This window comes from Carcharhinus amblyrhynchos, unplaced genomic scaffold (assembly GCF_965287045.1).
Source record: "Carcharhinus amblyrhynchos unplaced genomic scaffold, sCarAmb.v2.hapA chromosome_361, whole genome shotgun sequence".
Classification (NCBI taxonomy): Eukaryota; Metazoa; Chordata; class Chondrichthyes; order Carcharhiniformes; family Carcharhinidae; genus Carcharhinus; species Carcharhinus amblyrhynchos.
Window position 1 is genome coordinate 119953 of NW_027650101.1, and position 21203 is coordinate 141155.

Sequence of the window (21203 nt, forward strand, 5' to 3'; positions counted from 1 at the left end):
CCAGTAAATTTGTCAGACACGACAAATTTACTGGAGTTCTATGAGGATGTGTCTAGGGTGGTGGATAGAGGAGAGCCGGTGGATGTGGAGTGTTTGATGGGACAGTGTAAAGGGAGCTTTACTCTGTATCTAACCCTGTGCTGTACTTGTCCTGGGAGTGTTTGATGGGGGGACAGTGTAGAGGGAGCTTTACTCTGTATCTAACCCCGTGCTGTACCTGTCCTGGGAGTGTTTGATGGGGGACAGTGTAGAGGGAGCTTTACTCTGTATCTAACCCCATGCTGTACCTGTCCTGGGAGTGTTTGATGGGGGGACAGTGTAGAGGGAGCTTTACTCTATCTAACCCCATGCTGTCCCTGTCCTGGGAGTGTTTGATGGGGGGACAGTGTAGAGGGAGCTTTACTCTGTATCTAACCCTGTGCTGTACTTGCCCTGGGAGTGTTTGATGGGGGGACAGTGTAGAGGGAGCTTTACTCTGTATCTAACCCTGTGCTGTACTTGTCCTGGGAGTGTTTGATGGGGACAGTGTAGAGGGAGCTTTACTCTGTATCTAACCCCATGCTGTCCCTGTCCTGGGAGTGTTTGATGGGGACAGTGTTGAAGGAGCTGAATTTTGCCTTGTGCTGTTGTAGCTGAGGGATCTGGAAGATGAAGTAAGTGGAGCCTGTTCAGTGCTTGTGGTTCTGCTGATACTGTCCTCCTATAGAAACTGGGCCGAGAGAACAGCCCCACTTCCAGTGAAAGTCGGGGATTCACTGTGCAGCCCGACATGTGAATGTAGACACCCCTTTTCGCCCACATTGAACCTGTTAATAGTTCTCTGTCATAGGCATTCATCTCTTATGCCTGGGTTGAAGAGCAGAGGGTGAAAGTGGCTGATGGGTCCAGTGTTTATGTACTCCCTCAGCAGGATATGCCTGTCAGTAGAGCGATCTGTGTTTGATATTTCTTGGTGAGTGGATGTTGAGAGTGTGGTATTGGGGGCAGGGTTTTGCTGCGGTGTGTGATCTCCTCTCAGTCGTAGGCGGAGGTGATAGTGGATGCCTTGGTGGTTATTTTCCAAACGTCGCTGGATTCCGGGGAAGTGCCGGAAGATTGGAAAACGGCTAATGTTACGCCGTTGTTTAAGAAGGGTGCCAGGCAAAAGGCGGGGAATTATAGGCCGGTTAGTTTAACGTCTGTGGTAGGTAAAATGTTAGAATCCGTCATTAAGGAGGAAATTGCGAGGCATCTTGAAGGGAATTGCTTGATAGAGCAGACGCAGCACGGTTTCATTAAAGGGAAGTCGTGTCTGACAAATTTACTGGAGTTCTATGAGGATGTGTCTAGGGCGGTGGATAGAGGAGAGCCGGTGGATGTGGTCTTTCTGGATTTTCAGAAGGCGTTTGACAAAGTACCTCACAAGAGGTTATTGCAGAAGGTCGAGGGACATGGAGTTGGGGGTAGGGTGTTAGCGTGGATAGAGGATTGGTTGTCAAATAGGAGGCAGAGAGTGGGGGTCAACGGGTGCTATTCGGATTGGCGGATGGTGACTAGTGGAGTGCCTCAGGGGTCGGTGCTGGGGCCTCAGCTTTTTACCATTTATATAGATGATCTGGAGGAGGGAACCGAGTGTAGGGTGTTGAAATTTGCTGATGACACCAAGATTGGGGGAACGGCAAATTGTGCGGAGGGTGTGGAGAGTCTGCAGAAGGATCTAGATAGGCTGGGCAAATGGGTCAGGAAATGGCAAATGGAATTTATTGTTGGCAAGTGCGAGGTGGTCAACTTTGGTAGGAATAATGGTAGGAAGGACTATTACTTACGTGGCGAAAAACTGCAGCAGGCGACGGTGTAGAGGGACCTCGGGGTCCTTGTGCATGAGTCGCAAAAACCCAGCTTGCAGGTGCAGCAGGTGGTCAGGAAGGCGAATGGGATGCTGGCCTTCATAGCGAGGGGGATTGAATATAAAAGTAGGGAGGTCTTGCTGCAGCTGTATAGGGCATTGGTGAGGCCGCAGCTGGAGTACTGTGTGCAGTTCTGGGCGCCGCACCTGCGCAAAGATATTTTGGCCTTGGAGGGAGTGCAGAGGAGGTTTACTAGGCTGATACCGGAGTTGAGGGGGTTGAGCTATGAGGAGAGGCTGAATAAACTAGGCTTGTACTTGTTGGAGTTTAGAAGAATGAGGGGAGATCTCATTGAGATGTATAAGATGATGAATGGGATGGATAGGATAGAGGTGGAGAGACTCTTCCCGCTCAAAAAAGACAGTAGGACTAGGGGGCACAGCCTCAAGATAAAGGGGGGGGGGGGGCGGTTTAGAACGGAGTTGAGGAGGAACTTCTTCACTCAAAGGGTGGTGAATCTCTGGAATTCTCTGCCCGTTGAAGTGGTGGAGGCTGCCTCGCTAAATATTTTTAAGACGCGGGTTGATGGGTTTTTGATAAGAGAGGGGATTAAGGGTTATGGGGAGAGGGCGGGAAAGTGGAACTGAGCCACGACAGATCAGCCATGATCTTATTGAATGGCGGGGCAGGCTCGAAGGGCTAGATGGCCTACTCCTGCTCCTATTTCTTATGTTCTTATGTAGTGGATGGGTGATGAAGCTATCCAGCATTGTTTCATAGGTCAGAACATTGAATACAGGAGACGGGATGTCTTGTTGAAGTTGTACAAGACATTGATAAGGCCGCACTTGGAATACTGTGTACAGTTCTGGTCACCCTATTATAGAAAGGATATTATTAAACTAGAAAGAGTGCAGAAAAGATTTACTAGGATGCTACCGGGACTTGATGGATTGAGTTATAAGGAGACGCTGAACAGACTGGGACTTTTTTCTCTGGAGCGTAGGAGGCTGAGGGGTGACCTTATAGAGGTCTATAAAATAATGAGGGGCACAGATCAGCTAGAAAGTCAATATCTTTTCCCAAAGGTAAGGGAGTCTAAACTAGAGGACATAGGGGAGAGATACAAAAGGGTCCAGAGGGGCAATTTTTTCACACAGAGGGTGGTGAGTGTCTGGAACGAGCTGCCAGAGGTGGTAGTAGAGGTGGGTATAATTTTGTCTGTTAAAAAGCATTTAGACAGTTACATGGGTATGATAGGTATAGAGGGACATGGGGCAAACGCGGGCAATTGGGATTAGCTTGGGTTTAAAAAAAGGGGTGGCATGGACAGGTTAGGCCGAAGGGCCTGTTTCCATGCTGTAAACCTCTATGGCTATAATGTCACTCATTGGTGTTACTGCTCTCATCGAGGCTGGTCTGTATCCTGCCCTAACGCTACTCACTCTGTATTCACCAAACCGGATGTGTACAACGTTCATGTCTCTGCAGGTTGGCTGTCATGGTGGTGTGATTCCCCTTTCACTGACAGGAGCTCTCCTTTCCAGTTACAGAGGCTTGATCAGGAATATCCACAATGAGCTTCTCCTCTTGGAATCTGGTCTTGCCTTTCGCTGGATCCCATGTTTCCTCCTGTCCAGAAATTCTCCCTCATTCCACACACACACACACACACACACACACACACACCGTTTCTGCTTGCTTTCCTGTCTGTCTTTGTGATATCTCAATGCTCCCAGGTAGTGTGGAGTATGGGCTAGGTTATGAGGGTGACCAGAAAGACATGGGCATTTCATCTCAAAGAGGATTTTACAACATAGGAGTAGCCCTTTGAGTGTACGTAACGGCCTCCTGACTGATAAACCTCAGCACCACTTCCCTGCACTGTCCCCCTTATCTCTTGTATTTAGAGATCTATCTGTGACTGAGCTTCCACAGCACTCTGGGCTGGAGAATTCCAAAGGTTCGCCACCCTCTGTGTGAAAAATCTCAAACGGTCTGCCCCTTGTTCTAAGACTCACCTAATTCTAGACTAATCTACCCAGCCCCCTAAACCTTTAAGTGTCAGAGATCCCCTCTCATTCTTTATAGCTCTAGAGAATACAAGCTCTGTCTCCAGGAGTCAGTCTACTGAGCCCTTGTTGTACCCCCTCTAGGGCCAGTAAACCGTTCCTTAGATCAGGAGACCAAAACTGTACACACTACTCCAGGTGTGCTCTCAACAAGCCTCTATCCAGCAGCAGCAAGACATGTTTAAGTTAAAAGTTTAATTGTTAGTCACGAGTGAGGCTCACATTAACACTTACAATGAAGTTACTGTAAAATTCCCCTAGTTGCCACACTGCGTGTCTGTTCAGGTCAATGCACCCTAACCAGCATGTCCTTCAGACTGTGGGAGGAAACCCACGTGGATACGGGGAGAATGTGTCTCTCTGCACCCCCCCCCCCCACTCACCCAAACAGTTTCTCTTTATCCTATGAAATCCATTAATCATCTTCAAACATGTTGATTAGATCATCCTTTACCCTGATATATTCAGGTAAGTACAAGCTTCGTGCATCTAGTCTTTCTACTTTGTTTTATCCCTGCCATCGTTCTGGTGGGTCTCCACTGAGGGTGTCTCACCCCCCACAAAGGTTAATGTTTCTTTCCCGAGGTCAGTTGCCCAAAACTGAACCAAGTGCTTGTGCAGTGATGGAAGTCTGTGTTTCAGGTATATTTTGTTGAAATGCCCATCACAGTAAGATTGGGGCCAATGCTGCTGAAACCACTTCTCCTTTCAGACACCCAGCATCAATCAGCTTTGAACCCAGAATGTCCTTGTTTGATGGTTCAGCATTTTACAGCAGCCTTTACTCAATGCCTTGTGTATGATCAGTCCCTTCTCTCACTCCACAGATGCATTATGTGCAAGATAAGGTCTTTGTGGGTCTGGAGCAGATCGATCCAGCCTTTAATATTAAGGAGAAAGTGGAGGGTCCAGGTGGTTCCTACCTGCAGCACATTCAGGCTGAGACTGGGGCCAAGGTCTTCCTCCGTGGGAAAGGCTCAGGCTGCCTGGAACCTGCCTCTGGGAGAGAGGCCTTTGAGCCAATGTACATCTATATCAGGTACCACATATTGCTGCACACGGTCACTGTATATGTAGACTTGATATGTCCTGTTAGACTCATCACTCTGTACCAATTCTTGTTCAATTTAACTCCAGCATCTGGTAACTTGGGACATATTGTAGCTTGGAGCAGCACTTCACAGGGGACCGGAGAAACGGATCGAGGGCTAGAGCGCGTGGGGGCTGTGTGCATGGGGTGGAATGACTTAGAGGGGTCAGTGCATGCCTGGCAGTAGGTTAATACTGAACTTAGTGTTTGATCCATCTGCAGGTTGTCCTGTCCCACACCTAATGGGCACTAGAGGGAGCTTTACTCTGTATCTAACCCTGTGCTGTACCTGTCCTGGGAGTGTTTGATGGGGACAGTGTAGAGGGAGCTTTACTCTGTATCTAACCCTATGCTGTACCTGTCCTGGGAGTGTTTGATGGGGACAGTGTAGAGGGAGCTTTACTCTGTATCTAACCCCGTGCTGTACCTGTCCTGGGAGTGTTTGATGGGGGACAGTGTAGAAGGAGCTTTACTCTGTTTCTATATAGCGCCTTTCTAGTGAGGGGGATAAATATAAAAGTAGGGAGGTCTTGCTGCAACTGTACAGGGTACTGGTGAGGCCGCAGCTGGAGTACTGTGTGCAGTTTTGGTCGCCGCACTTGTGCAAGGATATTTTGGCCTTGGAGGGAGTGCAGGGGAGGTTCACTAGGCTGATACCGGAGATGAGGGGATGGACTGTGAAGAGAGACTAAATAAATTGGGTCTGTACTCGTTGGAGTTTAGAAGGATGAGGGGGGATCTTATAGAGATGTATAAGATAATGAAAGGGATGGATAGGGTAGAGGTAGAGAGATTCTTTCTGCTCAGAAAGGACAACAGGACTAGAGGGCACAGCCTCAAGATAAGGGGGGGGGGGCAGTTTGGATCAGAGTTGAGGAGGAACTTCTTCACTCAAAGGGTGGTGAATCTCTGGAATTCTCTGCTCGTTGAAGTGGTGGAGGCTACCTTGCTAAATATATTTAAGTTACGGGTAGATAGGTTTTTGATAGACAAGGGGAATTAAGGGTTATGGGGAGAGAGCGGGAAAGTGGAACTGATCCACTTCAGATCAGCCATGATCTTATCGAATGGTGGGGCAGGCTCGAGGGGCTAGATGGCCTACTCCTGCTCCTATTTCTTATGTTCTAACCCCGTGCAGTACTTGTCCTGGGAGTGTTTGATGGGGACAGTGTAGAGGGAGCTTTACTCTGTATCTCACCCCGTGCTGTACCTGTCCTGGGAGTGTTTGATGGGGGACAGCGTAGAGGAAGCTTTACTCTGTATCTAACCCTGTGCTGTACGTGTCCTGGGATTGTTTGATGGGGGACAGTGTAGAGGGAGCTTTACTCTGTATCGAACCCCGTGCTGTACCTGTCCTGGGATTGTTTGATGGGGGACAGTGTAGAGGGAGCTTTACTCTGTATCGAACCCCGTGCTGTACCTGTCCTGGGAGTGTTTGATGGGGGACAGCGTAGAGGAAGCTTTACTCTGTATCTAACCCTGTGCTGTACGTGTCCTGGGATTGTTTGATGGGGGACAGTGTAGAGGGAGCTTTACTCTATCTAACCCTGTGCTGTACCTGTCCTGGGAGTGTTTGATGGGGGACAGTGTAGAGGAAGCTTTACTCTGTATCTAACCCTGTCCTGGGAGTGTTTGATGGGGGACAGTGTAGAGGAAGCTTTACTCTGTATCTAACCCCGTGCTGTATTTGTCCTGGGAGTGTTTGGGAACAGTTACTGTCCCGCAGCTGGATGTCTGTAGGAATCGCAATTGGAGCTGAGCTGTGTGGAGGTAGCTGCCAGTTTTAGTCTGCGTGTTTCTGCGATGTCTCAGTCTGTCGCTCTGTTGTCAGGTTGGTACCAAGTGGGGGTGTGAATCGTTGTCAGTCATGTACATCTCTGTTCCTTTCAGCCATCCCAAGCCGGAGGGACTATCGGCTGCACGGAAACTGTGTGAGAGTTTGCTGCAGACAGTGAGTATTGTCATGAGCTGGATCACTTATTGCTGTGTGTTCCTCTCTCTCTCTCTCTGTCTCTGTCTGTATTCCCCCCTGCTTGCTCCATCCTGAAACTATTGACTCGCCTCCAGTTGCAGCGCAGTCTCTGTCTCCGGCTATTGCTTTTTGCTCTGACAGTGGCTGCACGGTATAGCACTGTGGAGGAACCACAGTGAACAGGGCTGAGCAGCAGCCTGAGGTGTGGTACTCAGTCCAGCCCTGGCACCCTGCTGTGCTTGGGATCAGCTGGCAGAGCACAAACCCTGCGATCCGCTGCTTTTGTTCAATATCCCGGTTCCATTTCCATAGTGGGGAGGAGTGATTAGCTGCTAACTCTGTACAGGGAAGGTGTGAGTGGATGATAACTCAATCTGTTTGCTTTCTTTAGGTCCATAACGAACATTCTAGGTTCCTGAGTCAAATTAATTCTACAGTCATGCCACCCCAAGGTAAGTCTTAGAATAAGAACACAATGTGACTCCTATTTCGCTGTATCTAACCCTGTGCTGTACCTGTCCTGGGAGTGTTTGATGGGGGACAGTATCGAGGGAGTTTTGCTCAGTATCTAACCCCGTGCTGTACCTGTCCTGGGAGTGTTTGATGGGGACGGTGTAGAGGGAGCTTTACTCTGTATCTAACCCCGTGCTGTACCTGTCCTGGGAGTGTTTGATGGGGGACAGTATCGAGGGAGTTTTGCTCTGTATCTAACCCCGTGCTGTACCTGTCCTGGGAGTGTTTGATGGGGACGGTGTAGAGGGAGCTTTACTCTGTACCTAACCCCGTGCTGTCCCTGTCCTGGGAGTGTTTGATGAGGGACAGCGTAGAGGGAGCTTTACTCGATATCTAACCCCGTGCTGTACCTGTCCTGGGTGTATTGTGCAGTGATTCTTCAAAATCTGGCCACGCACCCGCACAGGGATTGTGATTCTGGACAGTGTAATGTATGGAGTGACTGGTGGAAGTTCAGTTTCAGGTTCCCTAATGCAGTCTTTTGCAGCAGTTGGTGTCTCTGCCAGCCTGGGTGATGTTTGTGTCTGGGTGTGTGTGTGCTGTGTCTTGGCTCTGGGCAGTGAATAGTCGTGTCAGTATTCTCACTTTACCAACCTCCCTCTTTCTCTTTCTCAGGTTACCAGCAGGTTCCTGGGGGTGTGCCACAGCAACATTATTACCCAGGCCAGGGTTACCAGGCCAGATATCCTATTGGCCCTGTACCACTGCAGCCCCCTCACAGTTCATACCCAAGGCCACGGGGTACTGACTCTGCACCCTTCCCCGTCTCAGGGGTAGCACAGCCAATGGGCCCACCTGGACAGGTAGGTGACTGCCGCACTGATTATAAAACAGTCACTCCTTTAAGAGGGAGATAAGATGACATTTCTTCTGTTGATGGTCAGTGAGTCTCTGGAACTCTCTTTCTCAGATGGAGCAGAGAGTCTGTGAATATCTTTAAGGCAGAGTGTGAGACGTTGTTGATTAACGAGGTATTTTGTGGGGGCAAAGGGTTATTGGGGGAGAAAGGTTTTTGGGGGGGGGGGGTCAGCGGGAATGTGGGATTGAGGTTACAATCAGATCCGCCATGATGGTATTGAGTGGGGGAGCAGAGCTTGAGAGGCTGAGTGGCCTCTGACTGCTCCTGTGTATAGGAGGCTGGATGCCTGCCGCATTCCTAATCTGGGTCGGGTGGGGCAGGGGATCCAGCAGTGAAGATTGGCAATGTTCTGTGGATGAGCTTTGTTACCCTCCATTACGATGGGTGTTTATTTATCGGGGGGGGGTTGTGATATTCTGTGGATGAGCTTTGTTACCCTCCATTACGATCGGTGTTTATTTATCGGGGGGGGGTTGCGATATTCTGTGGATGAGCTTTGTTACCCTCCATTACGATGGGTGTTTATTTATCGGGGGGGGGTTGTGATATTCTGTGGATGAGCTTTGTTACCCTCCATTACGATGGGTGTTTATTTATCGGGGGGGGGGGGGGTTGCGATATTCTGTGGATGAGCTTTGTTACCCTCCATTACGATGGGTGTTTATTTATCGGGGGGGGTTGTGATATTCTGTGGATGAGCTTTGTTACCCTCCATTACGATGGGTGTTTATTTATCGGGGGGGGTTGTGATATTCTGTGGATGAGCTTTGTTACCCTCCATTACGATCGGTGTTTATTTATCGGGGGGGGGGGGGGGTTGCGATATTCTGTGGATGAGCTTTGTTACCCTCCATTACGATGGGTGTTTATTTATCGGGGGGGGTTGTGATATTCTGTGGATGAGCTTTGTTACCCTCCATTACGATGGGTGTTTATTTATCGGGGGGGGTTGTGATATTCTGTGGATGAGCTTTGTTACCCTCCATTACGATCGGTGTTTATTTATCGGGGGGGGGTTGCGATATTCTGTGGATGAGCTTTGTTACCCTCCATTACGATGGGTGTTTATTTATCGGGGGGGGGGGTTGCGATATTCTGTGGATGAGCTTTGTTGCCCTCCATTACGATGGGTGTTTATTTATCGGGGGGGGGGGGGGGGTTGCGATATTCTGTGGATGAGCTTTGTTACCCTCCATTACGATGGGTGTTTATTTATCGGGGGGGGTTGTGATATTCTGTGGATGAGCTTTGTTACCCTACATTACGATGGGTGTTTATTTATCGGGGGGGGGGGTTGTGATATTCTGTGGATGAGCTTTGTTACCCTCCATTACGATCGGTGTTTATTTATCGGGGGGGGGTTGCGATATTCTGTGGATGAGCTTTGTTACCCTCCATTACGATGGGTGTTTATTTATCGGGGGGGGGGGGGGGTTGCGATATTCTGTGGATGAGCTTTGTTACCCTCCATTACGATGGGTGTTTATTTATCGGGGGGGGTTGTGATATTCTGTGGATGAGCTTTGTTACCCTCCATTACGATGGGTGTTTATTTATCGGGGGGGGGTTGCGATATTCTGTGGATGAGCTTTGTTACCCTCCATTACGATGGGTGTTTATTTATCGGGGGGGGTTGTGATATTCTGTGGATGAGCTTTGTTACCCTCCATTACGATGGGTGTTTATTTATCGGGGGGGGTTGTGATATTCTGTGGATGAGCTTTGTTACCCTCCATTACGATCGGTGTTTATTTATCGGGGGGGGGTTGCGATATTCTGTGGATGAGCTTTGTTACCCTCCATTACGATGGGTGTTTATTTATCGGGGGGGGGGGTTGCGATATTCTGTGGATGAGCTTTGTTGCCCTCCATTACGATGGGTGTTTATTTATCGGGGGGGGGGGGTTGCGATATTCTGTGGATGAGCTTTGTTACCCTCCATTACGATGGGTGTTTATTTATCGGGGGGGGTTGTGATATTCTGTGGATGAGCTTTGTTACCCTACATTACGATGGGTGTTTATTTATCGGGGGGGGTTGTGATATTCTGTGGATGAGCTTTGTTACCCTCCATTACGATCGGTGTTTATTTATCGGGGGGGGGGTTGCGATATTCTGTGGATGAGCTTTGTTACCCTCCATTACGATGGGTGTTTATTTATCGGGGGGGGGGGTTGCGATATTCTGTGGATGAGCTTTGTTACCCTCCAATACGATGGGTGTTTATTTATCGGGGGGGGGGGTTGCGATATTCTGTGGATGAGCTTTGTTACCCTCCATTACGATGGGTGTTTATTTATCGGGGGGGGGGGGGGGTTGCGATATTCTGTGGATGAGCTTTGTTACCCTCCATTACGATGGGTGTTTATTTATCGGGAGGGGGGGTTGCGATATTCTGTGGATGAGCTTTGTTACCCTCCATTACGATGGGTGTTTATTTATCGGGGGGGGGTTGTGATATTCTGTGGATGAGCTTTGTTACCCTCCATTACGATGGGTGTTTATTTATCGGGGGGGGGGGTTGCGATATTCTGTGGATGAGCTTTGTTACCCTCCAATACGATGGGTGTTTATTTGCAGCCGAACTCTGCGGTTGGAGGCTACGCTCCCCCGTCCTTGCCTGCAGGCGTGCCCGGCTACGAGGGAATGCTGACTGCACCGCGATCCTCCGGCCACCCCCCGCCACCGCAGGGGCACAAGAGACGCTTCACTGAAGAGACGGAGGAGGAATCCGCTCTGCTGGGTTACCAGGTGGGAGATACGCCCTCGGTCACTGCAGGACACACGGGTTTAATGGGCTTCACTCTGGCACACAGTGTAGACGTATTTACACTGGGTCTGTCCGCTATACGAATGTCCCCCACGCCACACACCACCTTTCGATTCCTTGTCCGTAGCTTTCAGCCAGGCCACACCATGGTCAGAGCCTGTGGGAACAGAGTGTATCATTTAACCAACACTCCCAGTGCTATGGGAGTGCTGCCCATTCAGAGGCACTGAGTGCCTGGCAGGCTGTCTGTGAAAGAATCTTCTCTTGAGCCAGTCTGTATCACAGTGTGTGTCAGAATGAGAGTGGGAAAAAGTGGTGTTAATGTCACAACATGTGCTCACCACCCCCCACCAAAAAAAAGCTGCTCCCTCTTTACACACTCCCTGGGCTATTTGTCACATTATAGTGTATGTTGTGGTTTGAATAAAGAAGAGGGAATGGAAGTTCTTGTTTATCTCCAGGGACACAGAGCATGCGGTGAGATATACCACCAGGCACTGTTAGAAGCTATTGTAGCTAGGGAGGTTTCACAAGAAGAGAGCTTCAGGGAACATTATTGTACAGGACAGCAGCAGTAACAGAACAGTGATGTTTCCTGAATGCTGCGTCACTTTCAGCAAGATCCTGTCCCCATCAAACACACTCCAGGACAGGTACAACACGGGGTTAGATACAGAGTAAAGCTCCCTCTACACTGTCCCCCCCCATCAAACACTCCCAGGACAGGTACAGCACGGGGTTAGATACAGAGTAAAGCTCCCTGTACACTGTCCCCCCATCAAACACTCCCAGGACAGGTACAGCACGGGGTTAGATACAGAGTAAAGCTCCCTCTACACTGTCCCCCCCATCAAACACTCCCAGGACAGGTACAGCACGGGGTTAGATACAGAGTAAAGCTCTCTCTACACTGTCGCCCCATCAAACACTCCCAGGACAGGTACAGCACGGGGTTAGATACAGAGTAAAGCTCCCTCTACACTGTCCCCCATCAAACACTCCCAGGACAGGTACAGCACGGGGTTAGATACAGAGTAAAGCTCCCTCTACACTGTCCCCCCCATCAAACACTCCCAGGACAGGTACAGCACGGGGTTAGATACAGAGTAAAGCTCTCTCTACACTGTCGCCCCATCAAACACTCCCAGGACAGGTACAGCACGGGGTTAGATACAGAGTAAAGCTCCCTCTACACTGTCCCCCCCATCAAACACTCCCAGGACAGGTACAGCACGGGGTTAGATACAGAGTAAAGCTCCCTCTACACTGTCCCCCCCATCAAACACTCCCAGGACAGGTACAGCATGGGGTTAGATACAGAGTAAAGCTTCCTCTACACTGTCCCCATCAAACACTCCCAGGACAGGTACAGCACGGGGTTAGATACAGAGTAAAGCTCCCTCTACACTGTCCCCCCATCAAACACTCCCAGGACAGGTACAGCACGGGGTTAGATACAGAGTAAAGCTCCCTCTACACTGTCGCCCCATCAAACACTCCCAGGACAGGTACAGCACGGGGTTAGATACAGAGTAAAGCTCTCTCTACACTGTCCCCCCATCAAACACTCCCAGGACAGGTACAGCACAGGGTTAGATACAGAGTAAAGCTCCCTCTACACTGTCCCCCCATCAAACACTCCCAGGACAGGTACAGCACGGGGTTAGATACAGAGTAAAGCTCCCTCTACACTGTCCCCCCCATCAAACACTCCCAGGACAGGTACAGCACGGGGTTAGATACAGAGTAAAGCTCCCTCTACACTGTCCCCCCCATCAAACACTCCCAGGACAGGTACAGCATGGGGTTAGATACAGAGTAAAGCTTCCTCTACACTGTCCCCATCAAACACTCCCAGGACAGGTACAGCACGGGGTTAGATACAGAGTAAAGCTCCCTCTACACTGTCCCCCCCATCAAACACTCACAGGACAGGTACAGCACGGGGTTAGATACAGAGTAAAGCTCCCTCTACACTGTCCCCCCCCATCAAACACTCCCAGGACAGGTACAGCACAGGGTTGGATACAGAGTAAAGCTCCCTGTACACTGTCCCCCCATCAAACACTCCCAGGACAGGTACAGCACGGGGTTAGATACAGAGTAAAGCTCCCTCTACACTGTCCCCCCATCAAACACTCCCAGGACAGGTACAGCACGGGGTACAGAGTAAAGCTCCCTCTGGATTCTTTCCACACTGTTCCTCATTCCTTCTTATGGAATAGTCACCCTGTGAGGTTGCTCTTTAATGTTTTACTGGTTGGTTTATTTGTGTTGATGAGCAAGTTTTCTGATTCATTTCCTTGCCTTGCTTTCGAAGCTGTTTTATCGCTCTGCAGTTCGTTTCTATTGATGAAGATTGTAACTAGGCCGGCATTCCCAGGGCTTGAGCTGTGAGTCTGGCCAGACCCGTGTGTGAAAGATGACGGGGGAAGAGCAGCGAGTGTAAGCTGCGTTAATCGCAGGCTCCCTTCCTGTCTCCTGGATTGTATAGTGCCAAAGTCCAGGGTGTGGAGGAGCGGCCTCCGCAGCAGACTGACCCTAGCACAGGGCACCTGTGTATCAGCCATGGGTGCTGTTGGTGGCTCAGCCCCTTTGTAAATAGAGTTGGGTAGTCAGCATGTATGGACATCTGAAACCTAGCAATGGGATACTGCGGGAGGAAGGATTGTTATTGCTGCTAATGCTGCTGCTTTTTTCTGCTCATAGCATGGACCCATTCATATGACTAATTTAGGTACAGGGTCCTCTCAGACCGGACAAAGTGGAGCTGCTGTGTTTTTCGCTGATCCCTGTGGCCGAGTGAAGGAGAGGGACAGGTGGGTGGGTGTGTGTGTGTGCGCGCGCGTGCCTAGAAGTTGAAAATTCCCCAGTTGCCACACTCCTGTTTGGGTACACTGAGGGAGAATTTAGCACAGCTATGCACCCTATAACTAGCACGTCTTTCGGATTGTGGGTGGAAACCGGAGCACCCAGGGGAAACCTACGTCGACACGGGGAGAACATGCAGACTCCCCACAGACAGTGACCCAAACCGGGAATCGAACCCGGGGCCCTGGCGCTGTGAGGCAGCAGGGCTAACCCACTGTGTCACCGTGCTGCTGGGAATCGAACCCGGGTCCCTGGCGCTGTGAGACAGCAGTGCTAACCCACTGTGTCACCGTGCTGCTGGGAATCGAACCCGGGTCCCTGGCGCTGTGAGGCAGCAGTGCTAACCCACTGTGTCACCGTGCTGCTGGGAATCAAACCCGGGTCCCTGGCGCTGTGAGACAGCAGTGCTAACCCACTGTGTCACCGTGCTGCTGGGAATCGAACCCGGGTCCCTGGCGCTGTGAGACAGCAGTGCTAACCCACTGTGTCACCGTGCTGCTGGGAATCGAACCCGGGTCCCTGGCGCTGTGAGACAGCAGTGCTAACCCACTGTGTCACCGTGCTACTGGGAATCGAACCCGGGTCCCTGGTGCTGTGAGGCAGCAGTGCTAACCCACTGTGTCACCATACCTACTTCAGTCTATTATTTATCCCAGATAGGGGAATTCCCACTCAGTTTGCTGTCCAGTACTGTGTGTGGTTACTGCATCCTCACAATGAGGAACTGACCTGGGGGACTGTAACCTCCCTATTGAACCCCAGTGTGGATCTTTCTTTTTGATAATGTGACAATAAATGTTATATTAACTCTCACTTGTGCAGTGTGTCAGTGCCTACTTTCCTGCAGAAAGATACCCCGCGTGGCCGTGTGTCGGTGCCCCGCGTGGCCGTGTGTCGGTGCCCCGCGTGGCCGTGTGTCGGTGCCCCGCGTGGCCGTGTGTCGGTGCCCCGCGTGGCCGTGTGTCGGTGCCCCGCGTGGCCGTGTGTCGGTGCCCCGCGTGGCCGTGTGTCGGTGCCCCGCGTGGCCGTGTGTCGGTGCCCCGCGTGGCCGTGTGTCGGTGCCCCGCGTGGCCGTGTGTCGGTGCCCCGCGTGGCCGTGTGTCGGTGCCCCGCGTGGCCGTGTGTCGGTGCCCCGCGTGGCCGTGTGTCGGTGCCCCGCGTGGCCGTGTGTCGGTGCCCCGCGTGGCCGTGTGTCGGTGCCCCGCGTGGCCGTGTGTCGGTGCCCCGCGTGGCCGCGTGTCGGTGCCCCCGCGTGGCCGCGTGTCGGTGCCCCGTGTGTCGGTGCCCCGCGTGGCCGTGTGTCGGTGCCCCGCTTTCCTGCCTTGTGTAACCACCTTTCTGCTCTCCCCATCCAGACAACTGATGCCCCCACCACCGCGACTGGTGAACGATGGACTGGTGCAGCCGGAAGACCACCCGGGATCATATGGACCCCCAGCACCTCTGGGTGAGTGAGCTGCTTCGTCCATGCTTGGGGATGGGAGTGGGGTGGAGCGTTCCTGGTTCTTGATCAGCCCAGGACACAGCCATTCTCCTACACTAGCAGAACTAGCTGCCACCCCCGGGCTGGTTTTGGAACAGGTTTGTCTGTTCTTTGAGCTTGGACGGGGATGATATGAATGGGCTGTTTTAATGTGGAGTCTTGCTCAGCAGGATGTCATACCTGAGCCAGGCATGTCCTGTTGTTCAGTCAGTGACTTGTGACCTGACCACTGCCCCCACCCTCTCCCACTCCCCCTCTAACTCCTCGGTTTCACCAACGTCTCTCAGCCTTGGACTGAACACCAGCTGCTGTTCCAGGTTTCTCCCAGGCCTTGTGTGATATGTTTCCCAATTCACTCCAGAACGCTCTGTCCCTCTTTTTAAACAACTGTCTCATCCAAACTCCCAGGAATAGTCCTTCCTGTCTCCTCCAGTTAATTGGTGAAAATTGGATCAAGCACTCCTTCACCTCAATTCCAGAAATACACAAACTCTGGTTGGTGTAATCTCTCCGAATTTAAGGCCTGGAATCCAGATAATCTGGTAAATTTATACTACCATCAGCCAATTTCCCAATCGGCTGTGTACTGACTCTCTGTGACGGTGCCCAATCTTCCTGTGACAGTGTCCATTCAGCCCCTCGAGCCTGCTCCTCCATCCATGGCTGATTATCCACCCCCCACCCCCATTACTTTAGCCCCAAGAGCTATATCTAATTTTGTCCTGAAATCAGACAGTGAGATGGTGATCACACTGCGATAAATAGCTGTCTAAATGTGAGGTAATTTTCCCATGTATCTCCCCTCCTCCCTGTATATTCCCAGCTAGAACCAGCCATACACAGAAATTATTTTGCTATGTCTGTCTTCCTTCTAAGATTGTTAACTTCTGATTTTGAAAGCAAGTTTCTGAATTTGACATGATCTTCAACTGTGTGGAGTCTGTAGGTCCATATCTGGCCTCTGTGGAATTATTGTTACTCACCTGGACAGCACAGGCAGTTCGGAAGGACTTCTGATAACCGTCCAGTGATCCCTGGGTTAGAGAGAGAGAGGGGATATCAGCCAGGGTTCCTGCTCCTGATCACTGTCCAGTGATCCCTGGGTTAGAGAGAGAGAGGGGATATCAGCCAGGGTTCCTGCTCCTGATCACTGTCCAGTGATCCCTGGGTTAGAGAGAGAGAGGGGAAATCAGCCAGGGTTCCTGCTCCTGATCACTGTCCAGTGATCCCTGGGTTAGAGAGAGAGAGGGGAAATCAGCCAGGGTTCCTGCTCCTGATCACTGTCCAGTGATCCCTGGGTTAGAGAGAGAGAGGAAATCAGCCAGGGTTCCTGCTCCTGATCACTGTCCAGTGATCCCTGGGTTAGAGAGAGAGAGGGGAAATCAGCCAGGGTTCCTGCTCCTGATCACTGTCCAGTAATCCCTGGGTTAGAGAGAGAGAGAGGGGAAATCAGCCAGGGTTCCTGCTCCTGATCACTGTCTAGTGATCCCTGGGTTAGAGAGAGAGAGAGAGGGGAAATCAGCCAGAGTTCCTGCTCCCCTCCCTGGTTTAGGGAGGGGTGTATGTGCTGTATGGTTTGATTTTGTGGAAGGCTGAGTGGGGCATTAGCACAGACCAGGAAACCCTGGCTGAGCGACCTGTCTGGGTAAAACTGCCAGCTCATTTGGGGACCCGACATCAGGTATTTGTGGGTTAATTTGTAAATCTCCTTGTTCAGAATCGGCCCTACAAATGGGAATGAGAAGCCAGATGGAACCCATTCTAACGTGGCCTTTCTCTTTTTTGTGTTTTTCTCTCTCCCTCGCTCTTTCCCGTGGTTCTGCGGCTGCCGTCACTGGTTGGTGCTAACCTTCCTGCTGCGTGCTGGATTCCCCCTGGCCCGTGTGCCAAACCTTCATCACATCTTCAACAACAATCCCCTCTCAATAACAAATCCCTTTTTCTCCCTGAGCTGCTGTTTCTGGGACTGTTGGTGTGTGTGTGTGTGTGTGTGGGGGTGTGTGTTTGTGTCTCTTGTTCTTTGCCTGTCTGTAGATCGCCTGGGCGAACCCTCGCTGAAGATGAGGAGAATGGGCGATCGGGGATCGCGGCTCGTGTCCTACGGTGGAGACTCGTCGGATGAGGAAGAGGAACATTCCAGAAGGCGGCAGAGCATGGCGCATGGCTGGAGCGCAGAGTGCCACTACACGTTGCCCCCGCAGCGAGCACAGCAACAGATGCCCTTTTGGATGGCACCGTAAGGCTCAGAGCGTACTGATGGGTGACCCCCTCCCCAACCCAGCTGAAGATTCTGCTGACCCTCCATCTTACTGTGAACTATTGGCATGCAGAGTGGGAAGGGAGCTCCTCACCCCTGGGCTGAGGGTGCCAGCAGTGTGCTATCGCATGCTTAGTGTGTTAGAGCCTCAAACATTATGCTTTTGTCTTTCTGGGAGGGTGGGGTGGGGGCAATTTTCCAAGAAATATTTAGTTTCCAGAGTTTGAGGTTGACTGTTCCTGTGTTCCCCCGGGATGGTTTGGTCTGGCAGAATGGAGGTTTCTGCATTGTCACAGATTCCCCTGCCTTCCCTCAGGGTATGGCTCCAGGGCAGGGTCGGGGGGTGGGGGGGTGCGGTTTGAACTGCACTGACTGTCTGCTGTGTCTCCCATCGTACTCCCTGATCAGGGCCCTTCCAAACCCCAGTGCAGAGCTGACAGAGAGAGAACTGTGATCCTGTGTTAATACCCGGAGCAGCAGCCAGACATTTCCAGCTGTGCTTATACCAAGGGCTAGTCTGTCTCTTGCCCTCCGTCTCTCCCTGGAGTCCACTGTCACATTCTCTATGCTTCGTGTGTGTGTACTGACCGAGATACGGACATCCCAACCTATCCCGCTGCTGTCACCCCCTGTCCTGTTCCAAGCACATTGCTGCAGCCCTGCGGGGAAGGGATGGGAGATGTCAGGGTCAGATCGGATTAGCCTCTCTGCTGTGGTTCTGGCCTTGCTGGGGCCACCAAGCAGTGAATTGGCCTGAGTGAGGAATGGGGAGGCTGCAGTCCAAAGGGAATGGCACTGACTGTGTGGAGGCTGTACATTCTGCTCGTGTCTGCGTGGGTTTCCTCCGGGTGTTCCAGTTTCCTCCCACAGTCTGAAAGACGTGCATCTTAGGTGGATAGGCCATGCTAAATTGCCCCTTAGTGTCCAAAGATGTGCAGGTTAGGGTGGATTGGCCATGCTAAATTGTCCCTTAGTGTCAGGGGACTAGCTAGGGTAAATGCATGGAGTAATGGGGACAGGGCCTGGTGGGGGATTGTGGTCAGTATAGACTCCATGGGCCAAATGGCCTCCTGCACTGTAGGATTGTGTGATTCTCTCACTGTTTCTCTCCATGTTAGGAAGGTTAGATTCAGGGCTGCACGGCGATGGAATGTGTGTGTGTGTGGGGAGGGCACAGGAAACCAAGCTGAGTGCTTTCCCTCTGTTTACCAGGGTTAGGGCTGAACAGTGCCAGATCTGCCAGGCCGGGCTGCTGTCACTGCCAATCCCCACGTTGTGCCATTTACAGACTGCCAGCAGAGTAACAGTGCAGTGTTCGAGCTCTCAATCCCTGTGATGGGGGGGGCCAAAGATAAGAAATAGGAGACTGTTCAGGCTTTCTAATTGCTGTGGTAGATCAGGGGTGATTGCCCCCAAATTCCCATCCGTGACCCTGATCCTTCTCCCCCCACCCCCATGCTGTTCTCAGTGGGAGACTCTTTGTAGTGAGTGTGGCAAATCCTGGACTCTTGTGGAAACACCCTCGCAACCCCATCACCTCCCTCAGCATCACACGAATTACTTCCCACTGGATCTGATCTTCACACGGACGCACACACACACAACCCCCCCGCCTCCCACAGGTGAGCCACTTTCTTAATGCCCTGATTGTCAGCTTACCTGAGGTCCAATCAAGATTTCAGCAGCATCTGAACAGATCCACTTTGATCATCAGAAGTAATCACCTCCGATGAAGGACTGAACAAACTCCGCTGTCTGAGAGGAGGGAGCCTGTTGGTGTTTGAGAGATTACTGCACTCCCATTCTCACAGCATCATTGTCTGAACTCTTGTCGGGTTTGTGTTAGCTAATTATCTAAGCATTCGTTAGTATAGATAAAAGCCCCTCTGTTTTCTGATGACTGCCGCAATCCAGTTGACCAACCTCACGCTCAGCTGAAGGGCCAAACACGCTGCCTGGTATTCCAGTGACTCTGTGTAATACACTGCACTTCAAAAGCCGAGGATTTATCTCACTTCACAGTGCAGGTCCCCTACTGAGGGAGTGCCGCAGTGTCAGGGGGTCAGTGCTGAGGGAGCGCTGCAATGGCAGGGGGCCAGTGCTGATGGAGCGCTGCAGTGTTGGGGGGTCGGTGCTGAGGGAGTGTCGCAGTGTCAGGGGGCCAGTGCTGATGGAGCGCTGCAGTGTTGGGGGGTCGGTGTCGAGGGAGCGCAGCAGTGTCGTGGGGTCGGTGTCAAGGGAGCGCCATAGTGTCGGGGGGTCGGTGCCGAGGGAGCGCCGCAGTGTCGGGGGGCCAGTGCCGAGAGAGTGCTGCAGTGTCGGGGGGCCAGTGCCGAGAGAGTGCTGCAGTATCGGGGGTCAGTGCCAGGGTCGGTGCTGAGGGAGGGCCACACTGTGGGAGGGTCGGTGCTGAGGGAGCACCGTAGTTAGAGTGTCTGGCTTTTAGGATGAGATCTTAAATGAAGGCCTTATCCAGCTTTTAGGTGGTCTTAAAAGATCCCATGGAAGGTATTTGAAGAGTTATCCAGTCTCCCATGTCCTGACCAACACTTGCCTTTAGCCAAAATAATTAAGATAGAGTAGCTGGTTGGTTTGTGGGATCTTGCTGTGCAGTTATTGGGGGCTGCATTTCCTGCATTACAATGGTCACAACTTCAAAAAGCAACAGAATGATGCATTGGGATATGATGAGGCACTTCAAGAAAAGGTAGCAATATACATTTGATTTCTTGTTGAATATTTGGGACAGTTCACTCACCAGAGTTAAATTTGAATTGTTGAACCTGTGCACGCTTCCCTTTTACCTGCATGTGTGCTGAATGTTTAAACAAGGTCATGCTACTTATAGTCCTGGGGTGGGCTGAATGCTCAGGGAGCTTGGATGATGAGGTTAATTTCTGGCTATTATACCGTGTTGGCTATAATCTCCGGTCTTCTGTAAATATTGTGATAAAAGTTCTTATCCTGCTCTTTGTAAATAAAATGAAGCTGAACACTGCTCTCTGATTTCCTTCCAGCTGCTCAGAATGCAGCCTTTCAATCCACCGGTTCTTTCAAATTATTTGTACCCTCCATGGGGAATCTTCTAGGTGCTGATGTTCCCCATGTATCTGCTGCCCTTGTCCTTCTAGTTGGAAGTGTGGTGAGTTTGGAAGGTGCTGTCTAAGAATCTTTGGTGAATTTCTGCAGTGCAGCTTGTAGATGGTACACACTGCTGCTACCGAGTATCGGTGGTGGAAGGAGTGGATGTGGTGCCAATCGAGCAGGGCTTTGTCCTGGATGGTGTCGAGCTTGTGTGTGGTTGGGAGCTGCATCCGTCCAGGCAAATGGAGAGTATTCCATCACTGCTAACTTGTGCCCTGTAGATGGACAGGCTTTGGGGAGTCAGGAGGTGAGTTACTTTGTGCAGGATTTCCCAGTCTCTGACCTGTTTGGTCACTACAGTATTTATATGGCTGGGTCCTGTTCAGTTTCTGATCAATGATATCCT

At 51.3% G+C, this 21203-nt stretch overlaps 1 protein-coding gene across 2 annotated transcripts in view; it reads left to right on the forward strand.

Moving 5' to 3' along the window:
* khdc4 (KH domain containing 4, pre-mRNA splicing factor) overlaps positions 1 to 20711 on the forward strand; it is a 31614-nt gene extending 10903 nt beyond the window's left edge. Inside the window, exons 7-14 of one of the 2 annotated variants that reach the window (XM_080183659.1) lie at positions 4726 to 4937; positions 6879 to 6939; positions 7352 to 7412; positions 8089 to 8276; positions 10913 to 11083; positions 13812 to 13921; positions 15329 to 15420; positions 17491 to 20711. In XM_080183659.1, coding sequence (XP_080039785.1) covers positions 4726 to 4937; positions 6879 to 6939; positions 7352 to 7412; positions 8089 to 8276; positions 10913 to 11083; positions 13812 to 13921; positions 15329 to 15420; positions 17491 to 17696 — 1101 coding nt within the window. In that variant the 3' untranslated portion in view covers positions 17697 to 20711. Of the gene's footprint in view, positions 1 to 4725; positions 4938 to 6878; positions 6940 to 7351; positions 7413 to 8088; positions 8277 to 10912; positions 11084 to 13811; positions 13922 to 15328; positions 15442 to 17490 lie in introns of those variants that run through there. The other variant, XM_080183660.1, reaches the window with a different exon arrangement.
* The last annotated feature ends 492 nt before the right edge of the window (positions 20712 to 21203 follow it).